A 15,149-nucleotide genomic window follows, 5' to 3' on the forward strand; every position below is an offset into this window, starting at 1 on the left:
CTTGTTTCAGATTTTTCTTTCATGAGGAATGTCCAACTTAGGCGGCTGTGATCATCAACTAGTAATAAAAACCAACGTGCTCCACTGATATTTTGAATTTTGGATGGTCCCCATATATCACCATGAATGAGTGAGAATGGGTGAGAGGGTTGATAAGGTCTTGGAATGAAAGAGTGGCGAGAGTGCTTAGAAAATTGACAAATATCACACTTGAGAGACTGAGGATTTATATTGACAAATAGGGATGGGAATAAGTGTTTAAGATATACAAAATTTGGATGACCTAGACGGTAATGCCATAACATGATAATATCGATTTTATTAGACTGATTTACTGAGGAAAGAGATTGACCTTGGGAGAAACAACAACGATTTCCATGGTTAAACATGGGGTTGTCGATTTTTAGCAGATACAAGCCCTTACTGAACTCAGCATAGCCAATCATCTTCCCCGATTCCACATCCTGAAAAACACAAAACTTAGCAAAGAAACTTAACTTCACAATTAAGATCACTACTCAATTTGCTTACAGAAAGTAAATTGCAATCAAGCTTTGGAACGTAAAGGACAGAATTTAAGACAAGACTTGGTGAGATTGTTATAGTTCCAATTCCATCAATTCTAGAAGACGAACCATCAGCTATGCGAACAGTCTTTTCATGAGAGCACTTACTTAGAAAAGAAAATAGTGATCTATCACCTGTCATATGATTAGAAGCACCAGAATCCACAATCCAAGGGTCATGAGGGATTTGCATAACCTGAAGTGCATGAGTATTGCACTGTCTTGCAACTAAAGAGATGATTTGTTCTGCCATGGAGAAAGACAACAAGACAAAACAAACAAGTATAGAAACAAAGAGAGACAACGCTGGAAAAACGTCGCTGGAGTTGGAGAAGAGCCAGAGATGGAGAAACCTGAGAGAGGCGATGCTGGAAAACCGCCGTTGGAGGCTGCCACGCGCGCCCACGCGCTGGCGCGTGGAGATAGTCGCCGCGGATGGAGGTGGCGCGTGGGGCCCACGCGCAGCTCGGATGATCGCCGGATTTTTGGGTTTGGCCGATCGGAGGTGGGAGAAGCTTCTTGGGTCGGAGGTGAGAATAGAAAACTCCTTTTAATTAGTTTTCTAAGATAGAGCCTCCAAACCCTAATTTTAAGAACCCTAATTTTAAGAAGGGAAGGAATGAAAAAAATTCTTTTGAGGAGCTTTTACATGCTCTGATACCATGTAGAAAAATGAGAAAAATGAGGGAAATGATTTTTATTTTCTGATGATCTCTTTTAGATTATACAAAGGGTATATATAATACAATGTGAACACCTAGTAATACTAGAGTAAATGGAAAATACATTAAATGTAAATTTACAACTAATTGCTAGCTTGATTTCTTACAATTTGCAAGTTTACAACAAACAATTCGTACAAATTGCAAAATTCCTTAATGCTAAATCCCTTGGCAAACTTGGCAAGATCCCCTTGCTTCTCGATCGTTGAAATTCCTTCAACAAAATCTTAGATCTAAACATCTTCAGATTTGTTTGCGAAGATATGATTGAACTCTCTTCAGTTCACACTCATCGACTATAGGCCATATTCAGAACCTTTAAATCACCATTGACAAAGTTCCAAACTTCGACCTACAAGAACACAAGAACAAAAAGAGTGGAAAAGTAAAAAGTAAAACGTGATCTCAATCTCCGATCAAAGGTGTTAGTTACAACAGAATAAAGATCATAATATTTATACCTAACTGAACTAAGAACAATACCAGAAAACAAACAACTGTAATATACTTGACTTAAAAAAACACTAAAATGTATAGACTAAACAATAAACTCCAAACATAACAACTAAAGAACCCGGGCATGACTAGACATAATTTGTCATAAAAAAAATACTGGACCTTACATAAATTAAGTTTATGTATATATGTCCATTCTACAAAATTTACATAACATATGGTCTATATCCATAAAATCTTATGAAAGCTGAACAGTTTGTAATCACTAAATAATTGTAGATTGTAAGGCTTATTAATCAATTGAAAACAATTGTACAAAGCTTCCAAACAAACAAAAACAAAGTTGGGTTGAAAAAAACCAACCACTGAAATAATTCAAAGGTACAATCTCTCCGAGAACAGAAATTTCCATTCCAAATTGGCCATCTATAATTGTCTTCGTTTAATAAAAGTGGCAGCTCAACCCGGAAGACTGAACTCATTCCTTGAGCACCAATGTCTTCATAAGACTCAAGTTTTGCACCTTTTGGTGACCACTTTTTATTTTTATCGACAAATATCACCACCACCACCACTTGTGTAATACAAGAACACATTTTTTCTGGCCATGAATTACTTCCATTGACCTTCGAATTTCTAATAAGCTAGTTTTCCTTTCATCATTATCTCTGTTCTCTGAATGGTAGTTCAACTTGAATCTTCTTGCTCATCAGAGTCCACTTTCAAATCCAATAAATACCTATTCTTCTCTCTTGTAAAAATAATAGTAGTATTCGTGCAACAGTAGCGCTGTAGATGCATCAATCGCAGCTATTTTGGTTAGCAGGATCAGTTATTTTTACAGTGATAATGTATTCTGTGATTCTTCCAAACAATCGATTTCAGGAGCATGAAAAATCCTGGAATGGAGATAAAACAAACAAGATTGATAGTTGATGTGCCATTCTAAGAAACTAGTTCATTTAAGGTCAATGATGAGTCCGATTCTATCTTTAGGCCTCTCCCATAGGCAGCAATGAGTAAAGCTTCAGCTCTCCCTAACAATGTTTAAAAACATTAGAACAAAAAATTACACTGAAAGAATGCCATAAAATGAAGCAATGTATTTTGAGTCCTTGGAATCAGAATACAGTTTATTCATCTGTCCATTTTTTCAAACTTTTCAAAATATAAATTCTCTAAAGAGAATGACAAACTAAGAAATCAGTTAATAGATGAGGTTTTCATGATGAACCCCACAAAAACTAAGTTATTTTGGGAGTTTTCCCATGGAAATACCGCAATCATAATTAGAGTGACGTTTCTTTTGCCTAAAACCTATACAACAGAAAATTAGAGTACGTCAAATAGACAATACATACATGTTCAAAAAGAGTGCCCCGAATTTTACAGTAGTTATTTGAGTGTTCCTAATGAGTTGTTCAGTTTCTGATCTGGTTGGCCAAAATGTACATCTTCCCATTTACGTCTATAATTTTTTTTAAGCATTTACTACCGTTTACAGCAGACAAAGGCCCACATCTTACAGTAGTTATATGTACCGTCCAACAATAACTGTTCAGTTTCTTCTCTTTTTGTGGATCATAACTTCTTTGAATCCTTTGTCGATATTTCATGTCTGACTTTAACTTAATTATCATAGCAGTGATCACATATAACACCAGCAATAGTGCCACACACACACAAAAAAAAAAGAGAATTGGTCGGATATGAGTTAGGTACCGTGATCTTTTTTTCGTTGTAATAGAGAACTCAGAGAAGGAAACATTGTTGATGCCAGTCTCCTGCTATCATCCTATCAAGAAAAATTTCAGTACTGAGAATTAAATTCTTTTTAGGAAAATAAAAAAATAAAAACAATAGCAATGTGAATTTTCATGTAAGCAATAGCACATTTTTCTTCACCTAACATTAATGTTAATAAAGACATGGCTCTGAACAATGTAAATAATAATGTCTTAAACAGTAAGCTTGCTATAGTTTCCCATGAGATACAGAATATGGATATATGATAGTTAATTACACATAATAGATTTCAATACATCATCAGACAATTAAAAAGCCCACACTTGTATATGCTGCAAGTATCGTACAAATAAAATATGGGCATGAAAAATACAGTGTAGAATCACCCATACCTTTGAAAAAGAGCTTCCCGCGATTTCAAATTTCTTTTTCCATGAGAAAGATGGCACTGGGACAACAGAGAATCCCAAGGCGACTAGGATTCCAATCCATAGGCCATACCCAAATCCTCCACTCCACCAACCCTTCAAAAACAAAAGGGAAAATACTGAGGATTGTTGAAAAAGTCAGTCACATTGAGAAAGTAGCATCGTAGATGCAGCTTGCTAAGTTGAGTAAAATCAGAAGCTTCCAAAGTTATGGCAGAATTTAAACAGAAGAGAATGAAACCATTACTTAGCTCCTTCGAAATCAATATGACATCCAAAAGTTCTTTAGAAATAGTTGGACAATGGCCAGATAAAAAACCTAAGTAATACCTCAGCTATTTTTACCAAATAAAATTGCCCAGCTCTATGACAAAATATCTGACTCATTTTTCTTCATTTTTTTTTTAAAGTTCAACACTCAAGGACTTGGAACTCCTGTACAGCCCATAATACAAATTCCCAGAAACAATAACAGTAATTGAACTACAGACAACAATGTGCAAATGAATTTGCCTAAAATTATATAATGCTCTGGAGTAGCAGGAGAAAAGAACCTGGTTCTACATCAAATACTAATTATAGAAAATGGCAGTATATTGAGACAGATAGTAGTTTACCTGCTTTCCATCTTTTGGAAAAGGGATTGATTGCTCTATGTATGCTGTAGTGCCTGAAACACGACAAACAACAAATTACAGAAGGAATTCTAGGATAAATGAAGAACACAGAGCATAGCCTAATGGATGGCTAAGCTAAGAGAAAGAGGAAAAAGCAAATTAACCAACATGGACAAGAAATGAATAGTAGAATACTGTGTCCATTACATGTATAACTTGATGGAATAAGAATGAAACAAATGCATTGTGCACATTACATCACCAGAATCAAAAACAGCAAAAGAACTTGCAGATATATGAGATTTTAGTAGCTGGGTAATTTGCAAAGTAAAAAGCAAAACATGGCGGAGGGAATGAGAGAAATGTGAGCACAAAATGTATATCACATAAATATGGATTGTACAAGTATTCTTAGAAATATGGAGCTCTAAACTCTCTACTAGAAAAGGATAAAGGTATCAGTGAGAGAGTAAGTATAGGGATATATTGGGTTATTGTGTAGAAAACAGAGAAGTACAAAGTTTCAAATGGTAATTTTTCTAATGGGTTGTGATTCCTCTCAAATTTTGTAGTTTTCCAAGTAAATTATTGTGTGAGATAGATTTATGTTTTAACATTTATCTTTTCTGTCATTGACATAACAATCGTGACATTTCTTGGAGGTGTAACCTATACAGTCTTGTTTAGGTGGACATTGTTCGAATGCAGATAAGTGAAAGAAAATAAAATAGATATGAACTGAACTATATACTTCAAAGAAAAATTATTATTATTATACCTTCTAATTAATTTTGATATTATTCTCGTGGTATAACAATAGAGTATAAAGATATAAGTGGATTAATTTAAATTTACAGAAACCCACTTTGCCATCTTGAGTTAGATTGTCATAAATTATATTTATATATGAAAAAAAAAATAAAACATACAAAAAAAATTGAACAGAAACGTACCTACGGGAGCATTAAAACCTCGAAGTAACTCAATGATAGATTTAGCATCTAAACGTCTTCTAACCTTTCCACCAACCATAACTGACAAGTGTGGAGAGTCAAACACCTAAAGGTAAAATGGGGAGAAGAAAAGATTATGATATTATTAATTTTCAATATCTTCACAAATTGTTCAAATTTTTAAACTATAGTTTAGAAATTAATCGTTCATAGGGAGGATTTAAGTAATGTATGATAATTTGGTAATCTTCATATAACAATTAACCAGTTTGAGCAAATTGAGAAAAACTTAATTTTCAACCTAATTACGTACGGAGAGAGTCAAAAACATTACCTAAAGTAACTCTTACAAGTAATTGTAACAAAATTCAGACCAAAAATCCTAATTACCTGAGCAGGACATTCAGGGTCGTCGCTTTTCAAGACAGCCAATGCACCGGAAAGATCTGGGTCAATACCAATAACCCAATCAGAGCCCACATTACGTGGGTCGGACTCGGACCCTTCTTCTTCTTCTTCTTTTGCTTCGCTATGGGAGGTTCCGAAATCTCGAGGTAAAGGGCAAGATAGAGAGGCTAACCAGTTTTCTTTGAGCTCAGCTTCAGAGGCCTTAACCTTAACCCTGGGTTTTGGAGGACAGGTGGGCTTAAGGGGAGTGGCGAGGCAGTGAATTTTGTGGGCAGGAGGAGTTGGAGACGATGGGGAGAAGGGTGTGAGGTGGGAAGAGAGGGAAAACCACGCCGTGGTTAATCTGAATTTGGAGGGGAAATATGGTGAGACTGAGAATGGAAGAGAGAGCACAGCCATGGAGTTTGGTGATGGGGTGGTATAGTCCTGAGCTGGAAATGTAGTAATTGCCATCAAAATTGTGGAAGAAGAAAAAAGGAGAAGCGGGAGAAGCCACAATATTTATTTTTAAATACAATCATTATCGGATAAAGATTTGTGTAAATAGCTGCAAAAATATTTATGTATCTACTAAGAAAAACTACTAAGAAGGGGATTCCTAAAAAAATGGAATTCCTAAAAAAACAAAGAAAAAAAAATTGTTATAAAATTATTATAAATAATATAAAATAGACAAAGAAATGAGAGAAGAGAAAAAACAAAGAAAAGAATAGAATGAGAGAGTGAATGATATTTTTCTTAGTAGTTTATTTTAATGTGGTAAACTCTTGTTTATACAAAAATATAACTAGTATAATGGAAAACTAAATCAATGAAATAAATAGAAATACAATTAACCATTTATGATGATAATTAATTTGATAATTTGGACATCTATTAATAATATTTTATAATATTTTTCTTTGAATGTCCATAAAAACTTCTTATTAAAAATCTTGCTGAAAAAACTTGGTCAAACGAAAAAGAGTACAGTATGAATTAACTTCTCTTTATTTAGGCATTCGTGAAGATCTTCTAATCGACGAAATTCAATCTTGTATGTCATCTTCTCAAATGTTGATGGTAATAACTTTGTCAATAAGTCTGCAAGACTGACACTTGATTGAATATGTTGGATACCAATATGTATTCTCTTGAATTGTATTAAGAAGAATTTTGTGAAATGTATTTTAGTTCTATCTCATTCAATATACTCTCTTTTTAGTTGAGCGATGCAAGTCGTATTATCTTCATAGAGAATTGCTTGTGTTGATACTTTTTTATAGAGTGTAATCCATATGTTTCCTGAATATGTTATGTCATGATCTCACTCCCACAAATTTTCTACTTGCTTCATAAAGTGCAAGTATGTTAACATGATTTAAAGTTGTCTTGCTAAAAACATTGTCAGGAAAATCTAGTAGGACAAAACCTAAGCTATGGAAAAAAGAGTGCAATATATATATATATATATATATATATATATATATATATTTCATATTCATAACTATTTGCAAGTTGTCTCATTAAAAAACCTTGCCAGGAAAATCCAGTAGGACAAAACCTGAGCTAAGGAAAAAAGAGTACAACATGAATATATCTCCCCCTCATGCACATATGATCTATAATTATTTTGGGGATAATATATCTCATAAGATTATTGTTATCACTTTTAAAATATCAATTTATATTATCTATGATCATATATTTACTATAACTCTTTCAGAGTGTATGTGTGCACTTTTAAATTATAGATGAGGGGTCCTTGGAACATCAATATTTATCCAACTTATTGAATTATGCATGTGTGTGTATATACTATGTTGTTCATAAGTTTGAAATTTTAAGTAATATGAACATAACACATTAATGATAATATAACTTTTTATTTGCGATAATGATGGTACTCCAAAGACTATATATTTGTTCCATTCTTATTGTATAATCTTAATTTCCATATCAAATGATCATATATTTATAATTATTGATACATATGAAGTACTTCATGACTTCTCTACTAATGAACAAATTATATACATTTAATATTTCTTACTATACAAAAAGAAATAAAAGTTTGTTCTTCAATAATTTATAATCTAATCAAAAACTCTTCAAGAGTCTATCACAATGTATAATTTATAAATTTATATTGCATAAACAATCATATGCTTTTTTAACTAATAATTTACTTACATGTCTTTAATTCTATACAAAGATCTTTGTCATATAGTGTGCGCGACTTTGAATTTAAATCACTTAAGACATGTATCAATTTTTTTTTTTCCAGAATATTTAGATAAGGCATACTTTAAATTCTCAATATATTAGGAGCTTCAAATAAATAACTTTAATTGCAATATTTATGTGACACTTATAAATCTTCATAAACTATATTCTAGGCTATAATCAAATTATGATTATATTTTCTCAATATTTAAGTCTTATTTCAATCAATCTGATGTCTATGTAAACTTTGTACAATAATTCATTATGTACAAATATATATTCAAATTTCTCATTATAAATATTTATTTACACACCCTACATGTCTTACTTCACTTTTATGTGAGTAAACTTGCTTGGATTGCGTCACAATATTTTGGCCAAAAATAAAATGTGTGTCAATAATTCTTGAAAAAATCTAGGGATTTTTACACTAAGTGACTCTTTTTACCAATATTCAACATTTATACTTGCCCTCTATTCTTTTTACATTTTTACATTTTAGATTTTTCTTTAATACTATTATAAAGTTTGATAATTAAAATTATACGGCTAACACTATTTCTTCTTCTTCCTCCTCCTATTCACACAGATCCACCTCAAGCGGTAACCATCTCCACCTTTACTTCTTGCATCCAACCTCTCTCGTCTTCAACCCTCTTGTCCCCAACCCCTCGATGTCATGTAAAACCTCTACTCAACTTTCTATGTCGCGGTCTAGGGAGAAAGAGACACACTCCGAGTTTATTTCCCTCTTGGTCAAGCTATCTCCCTCTCTCTCAAACTTCTTTCTGTTGCTATTACTATTTTTTCAAGCTTTGATTTGTAAGGTGTTCTTTTCTTGTTCTTTTTTTTTTTTGTTTTGTTTTCAAATTACATTAATAAAAGTTGAGATTTGAAAATTTAATAAGAATATTATTGTAGTGTGATTGTTTATTATTGATTCTACTCATTTACCCTCAATTTTTGTGAATTTTTTCTTCTTCTTTAAGTTGAATTTTTTTGTTTATTATATGTATATAAGGGCACACCTTCCATGTGTTTAACGAAATGCCTAACATAGTTATTGTTAATCACTAGCCTAAAGAAAGAGGACATTTTCAATTGTGCTATTGTAATTTTTATTCTTCTTCAAACTAGGATTTTCATATTGTTCCTCTTATGTTATTTATGTTCATTTTAATTTTATGAATTAGTCAATTTATCAATAAATTTGATACAGTGTTGTTTATGGGTTGTTTATAAGTTGTTTATACATACTATTTTGCTACTGCAGTAGAAAGGAAAAATCTTTATTCCTAGTGTTGAAGTACTTCAAAGTTGATTAGAATAGACTTTGTGATAATTTCTATATCTTTTGTAGAATGAAGTAAGTTGAACACATTGAGAGTGTACAAGAAAATGCTCTGAAGTTGTGTGTGTGTGTGTAGTATATAAAAATACACATGCCATATGTTGGTGAAATGCCCGAAAGAATTGAATTTTCACTAACATAAAGAAAGAGAACATATTCAATTATATTTTTTTCTTCTTCTTTAAGCTGAACTTTTCATATTGTTATTCTTGTTATTTTTTTTTGTTCATTTTAGTTTTATGAATTGGTCAATTTTATTTATAGATTTTTAATGATTTTTTTGATATAGTGTTGTGTTAACGTTGTTTATAAGTTATTTATATGTTATTTTGTAAATGCTTTCAATGATTATGTTGATATAGCGTTGTATTAGTGTTGTTTATATGTTATTTTATAAATATTTTTATCTTTCATGATGTTATTTTGCTACTGCAGTTGAATGCAAGAAATTTGATTTCCTGTGATGATCTACTTCAATGTTGATTAGAATAGGCTTGCTGTCTATTTCTATTCATTTAGTAGAATGAAGTGAGTTGCATACATTGAAAGTGTATAAGAAAATTTTCCAATCTTCCAAGAAGGTTCAAGCTATTGTGCATGGATTAGTGATTGAGAAGTGTGTTTAGTTTTGGTTGTATGCGTTGAAGAGCAATATTTTTAAGAAACTTTGCTTTCATATATTTAAAAAAAAATTCTAGTTAATTTTACATGTATCTTGCACGTGATATTGAACATTAATATTTTGTTTAATTTGTTTACATGTAGAAGTACAAAATCTCTTCTAGAGTAGAAATAGGCTTCTTCTTCTATAAGCATAAGATGTACCATCTGGCAAGTAGACGATACACTTGTGGAATGAATTGTTATGGAGCTACTCCGGCTACTGCACAAAACTCCACGAAGTAGAACCTCAAAGGGAGACGGGCACCCATTTTTGTGTGACCCCAGCTCCAGATACCAAAGCCTCCTTCTACACATTGGTTAGGCCATTCTCCTAAGACGAACAATCTATTCCAGGATAGTCTTGGAACATTCTCAAGCCCTGTCTGTGTCTCGTATTTCCAGAGATTGTCGTAAGTTTGAAACTTATTAGTGTATTGATCCATCTCCCACGGAGATGAATTCAAGACTATCATCATGTCTACTTCCTCTCGCTGAACTCTTTTAGGCATATTGAGTTCTGAAAAATTATCAAGCAATTAGTTACCCATACCAACTAAGATAGTAGAGGCATAGGGGAATCCTCCTCCATCATTGCTTGAAGAGGTTCCCACTAGATTCATTCTCCAGAAATAATATTCTCAAAAAGAACAATTATTCCAGATAGTTGAATCGGGGACAAGAAGTGAAAGACAAGAAAGCTTATACATTATCTAAAACCATAAGGGCTTGGGACAAAGGAACAAAATTGTTTTCCAGCATTTGTGTAGATAAATAGACTTTTCTCATAATAATGAAACAAAGGAATCTGACTTCTACTAGTTTAAAGCTATTCAAGATAGTATCTAGAATTTAATACTTCTATCAACAACAATATTCTAGTCAAAGGCCTAAAGTCCAAATTCTCGAACAACGAGTAAATCACACCTAATTTTTATATCGAGCACTAATCTCAAACACGCAACAAGGTTCAAAAATCAAAAAAGAAAAATAATTTACCTAGTAATGAACTGGGTGATGGTTCTGGACTTGGGAAAAAGTATGGCCTAAGAGAGCATAGTTAACGTCGAATGATGGCCTTAGAGAAAAATCTCCAACCAAAGGATGTTCAAGGCGATCAAGTCTTATTGCAATGGCGTTGGCATGGTCGATAAGAGAATCGAGCTCAAAATTTATATCTAGGTTTTTCAATTTCATCTGATGATGGAGTTGTAATTACCGGGGTTGGAGCATCAGGGTATTCTTGAGCCCTAATTCGAAGAAGAAGGTGGATGCAATAATCGATATCGTGCTCCAAATTTTTTAGTTCACAATTTTTGCTCTCAGAGGATCTGTGTTTGGAGCAACAAAATTTGAAATTTTGAGTAAAAGGGGTGAAAGGTGGCGTTACAAGGTATTTATACCTTCGAGGAATGATTCATGTGAAGTAGAGATCAACGGTCCAATTTACTCCTCCCAAAACACAAAACATATCTAAAGTCTTGGAAGCCCATCAGTCAGCCATTTAATGTTGTACCTAGAACCGAGGTAAATTAAATGATGAAATTCCCCTCAAGACTCTCACCGAAGTAAATAGTTATCAATTCAATTGCTTCGCTGCACATGCTTTATCAAGTGAACAGATGCTTCGCGAGCAAATAAAATAATGTCACGTTAAACTTGAAGGTCAAAAAATGGAAAGTTGTCTTCCATTCACAGAAAGTATTTAGAATTTGTAAGGGTTTCAACTTTAGCCTCCACCTGTCCACTTGTATAGACTAAAGCAAGCCTCCACAATTCACAGCTTTCTAGAAGCTTGGGGGTAAAATTTATCTGTGTTTTTGCAAGGGACACGTGGATTCCATATAAAAGCTTAAAGTCCATCATTGGTCCTAAATAATATAAACTGGGCCAAACATAACTGTTATCTAGCCTTTTGGGAGAACAACTACATGCCTTGCTAGATGAGCTTCCACCAAGCCTAGTTAGCATACAGAAGAATGTCAACTCCGTGTACCTGGAAAGGGTTCTCAATGTTTATCTGGAAGCCAGTCCCAGTTTCCCATTTACTGCTCCACACAGAATAAGGTATATTTTTCTAAGATCATGGACAGAGAATAATACTGTCTAAAAAGAGAAACTGAATAATTTAAGATCAAGTAACTAATATCACATTAATTACCCATAATCAAAGGACACTGTATGAATAGCTATCATTGTGGTCAGATCTCCACATCAGCATACACATATTGCCTCATGGGCTGGGATTTGTCAGATAATTCCAAATCTATGTATTTTCTGTAAACTCCCAATTAGAGGGAAATGGTAACTATGTACGACCTCTATTACTTTATAAATACGCATTGAATCCTTCATGAAAAAGGCTAGAAATTCTTAACTGACTTGCTCAAGAAGAGAATAGAGCGCTCATACACAGTGCAGTCCCTTAGGCTTTTCTATCCACTTTCACAATATTACTACCTCGTGGACTAAGACTCGTTAAAGCCCCAAGCATGTAAAAACTCTGAGTGCTTTATTTCTTAATCGTATTTTCTTTAGCTCTAATATTAAATAATTAGTTTTTCGAAAATTTTGGTAAACACCACGCAATATAAGATAGAAAATAAAGATAAAATACTGCATCTTCAGGGAATATATGGCAAGGGGTGATGTAAATATAATAAAAATATAGCACCAAAAGAATTTTTGATAGATTTTTTGGTTAGGATTTTATACCCTAAATAATTCTTATTTCAATATAATCAAATTTACTAATTAATAAAAGATCAGAAATCATTTTATGTTGCATGGTTCACATGATTAATTTCATGATTATATGTTTAACATATAAATTCTATTAAATCTTAAACATATAGTTATTCGTGAGTATAATGTTATCTACACAGTGAAAAATAATCATGATTATATGCTTCAAAGTTTTTAGTCCCATGATTTATCAGTGTACTGAATTTACACTTACGTGATAATCAACAATAAATTTTACTTACATAAAGATATGTGGAATGTCCTTTCCAGGACATTTGCAAATTATACTAGTATCGGATGTAATTGGTAGACATCAGATTGGACTTATATTGATACTGGAAAAGATATCATAAACTTACCGTTATGTCTTTTCTAGGTCAATATCACTTAGTTGATCTTAGATCAATAGATCTTAATCATAAGATGGTTAGGTTCTAGCTTAACTATATTATTTGTGTTCTTTAACTTGTTCGTTAAAGCTGACCAAATGGATCGACCAAATACTTACATCTTGGGAACATGGTAGTGCAATTGAATGGAAGCACTAATTATAAATACGGAATTTGTAGCTTTTATAACTATTAGAAGTGAAACGATAATTTCCTTCGAGCTTGGCTTAACGCGATAAATGATAGTGCACTCATTTCAGTAATTATATTAGTTATCTGAAATATCATTTACAAGTAGCTAAGTGTTTTAAGAATAAAGTATGTAACGTCCTGACTCTCAAGGACGCCACATGTGTGCTTTTACAAACTTATTATTACTAATCTATTAATTTAGGAAAAATGTGGTTTAATTAAAACCTTTAATTAAATTCAAAATAAAAACTTTCATTTCAAATACTGTCGTAATATGGGGATCCCCTGCTAAGAAAATTCTTTTGCAACTAGTTACAAAACCGTTAATACAAGAGTAGGTTATACATCCAATCGTAGAAAAGGGTTGATCCTGCTTCTCGAAAGCCAAGACAACACGGTTGATATGTACACTGCTAGGAGACCTCTGACTCATGGTCGAACAGAACTGCTATTCTTCTTACCTGCACCATGAAGCACCCGTGAGTCACAATGACTCAGCAAGAAAAGCTACTAGACAAAAAGTATAGTAAGTACTAGTATTTACAACATAATATACATATCAGTGGATCATTACATATTTAGCATGTATATACATATCAGTACATCTATGCAAACACATTCATGACACATTATATGAATAATCATAGCAACTCATAATTAACAATTTTACCTTTTCACTAAATAGACATTCAATCAATCCATAGCTATATAATCTCAGTGCTTTGTAAAGCTTAATAGTCATACATCATTGTAATCACATAATTTTAGTGCTTCATTAAGCACTCTACTTACACAATACCATAATTACCTAAACTCAGTGCTTCATAAAGCACCCTTACCACTCGTTATCAACGAGCTATATATGTCACTATCGTTGCCCGATAACGCGAACGATAAGTACGAAACCTATCCGCAGTTTTAACGAGTAATTACTCATAATGGTAACGACCGTATCTTTTACTCGATCATAATCGAGTCACAACGATAATAATCGTTTCATAACATCTCCCTCGATCATAATTGAGTGACAATGATAATAATTGTTTCTTAACATTTCCCTCGATCATAATCGAGTCACAACGATAATAATCGTTTCATAGCATCTTTCCTCGATCATAATCGAGTCACAACATACAATATTGGGATCTCGATCAGAATCGAGACTATCGTATTTATAATTGTTAACCACAAACGATACATAGTACTTTTCTTACCTCAGTCCAGAGATTAAGCGTGCATGTCGGCCTAAGTGGATAAACAAAGCTTGACGATCCCGGGTCCTATGTCACGACAATAACATTCAATAAATACCTTAATCAATAATTTCGGGAATAACCCTAATTCCCATAACCAGACAATTTCCCAATCCCCAATACCCTAAAATAGGCCATCTAATATTTAAGTAATCCATAATAGATGCTAGGCACAACCCTGAGCCAAAACTAAACCTTAAGAAAAGTCAAAAATTTTCCCCTGCAGTACAACCTGTCAACCGATTCTGTCACACCAGAACCAACCGCTAGACGAGTTTTGGAAGACCAAATTTCAAGAGTTTTCTTCCCCAAATTTGAACCAAAACTAGCCATACCTGCCCAACTGCTCCAGTTCAGTATAATATCACAAATACAACCTATCCCAGACATCATTTAATCACAATTTATTCATTTACTCAAACTTGCATACTTAAGTGAAATAATCCTCATAAAACCAC

At 33.0% G+C, this 15,149-nt stretch overlaps 1 protein-coding gene across 1 annotated transcript; it reads right to left on the reverse strand.

Moving 5' to 3' along the window:
- Positions 1-1,910: 1,910 nt before the first annotated feature.
- On the reverse strand, positions 1,911-6,512 carry LOC115721293 (Holliday junction resolvase MOC1, chloroplastic). The gene is made up of 6 exons (XM_030650565.2): positions 5,879-6,512; positions 5,489-5,594; positions 4,536-4,588; positions 3,883-4,014; positions 3,467-3,539; positions 1,911-2,781 (listed from the first exon to the last, which is right to left on the reverse strand). The coding sequence occupies exons 1-6, from the start codon at positions 6,347-6,349 to the stop codon at positions 2,690-2,692; spliced, it is 927 nt and encodes a 308-aa protein (XP_030506425.2). The 5' UTR covers positions 6,350-6,512; the 3' UTR covers positions 1,911-2,689.
- Positions 6,513-15,149: the final 8,637 nt, after the last annotated feature.

Source organism: Cannabis sativa, chromosome 2 (genome assembly GCF_029168945.1).
Source record: "Cannabis sativa cultivar Pink pepper isolate KNU-18-1 chromosome 2, ASM2916894v1, whole genome shotgun sequence".
In the NCBI taxonomy this organism is placed as follows: domain Eukaryota; kingdom Viridiplantae; phylum Streptophyta; class Magnoliopsida; order Rosales; family Cannabaceae; genus Cannabis; species Cannabis sativa.

Coding starts and splice junctions, on each gene's coding strand:
- LOC115721293 (XM_030650565.2), bottom strand. CDS start 6,349: ATGGCAATTACTACATTTCCAGCTCAGGACTATACCACCCCATCACCA. Junction 5,595..5,878: donor ACCCTGAATGTCCTGCTCAG/GTAATTAGGATT, acceptor TTTTACCTTTAG/GTGTTTGACTCTCCACACTT. Junction 2,782..3,466: donor ACAACGAAAAAAAGATCACG/GTACCTAACTCA, acceptor AAACATTGTTAG/GGAGAGCTGAAGCTTTACTC.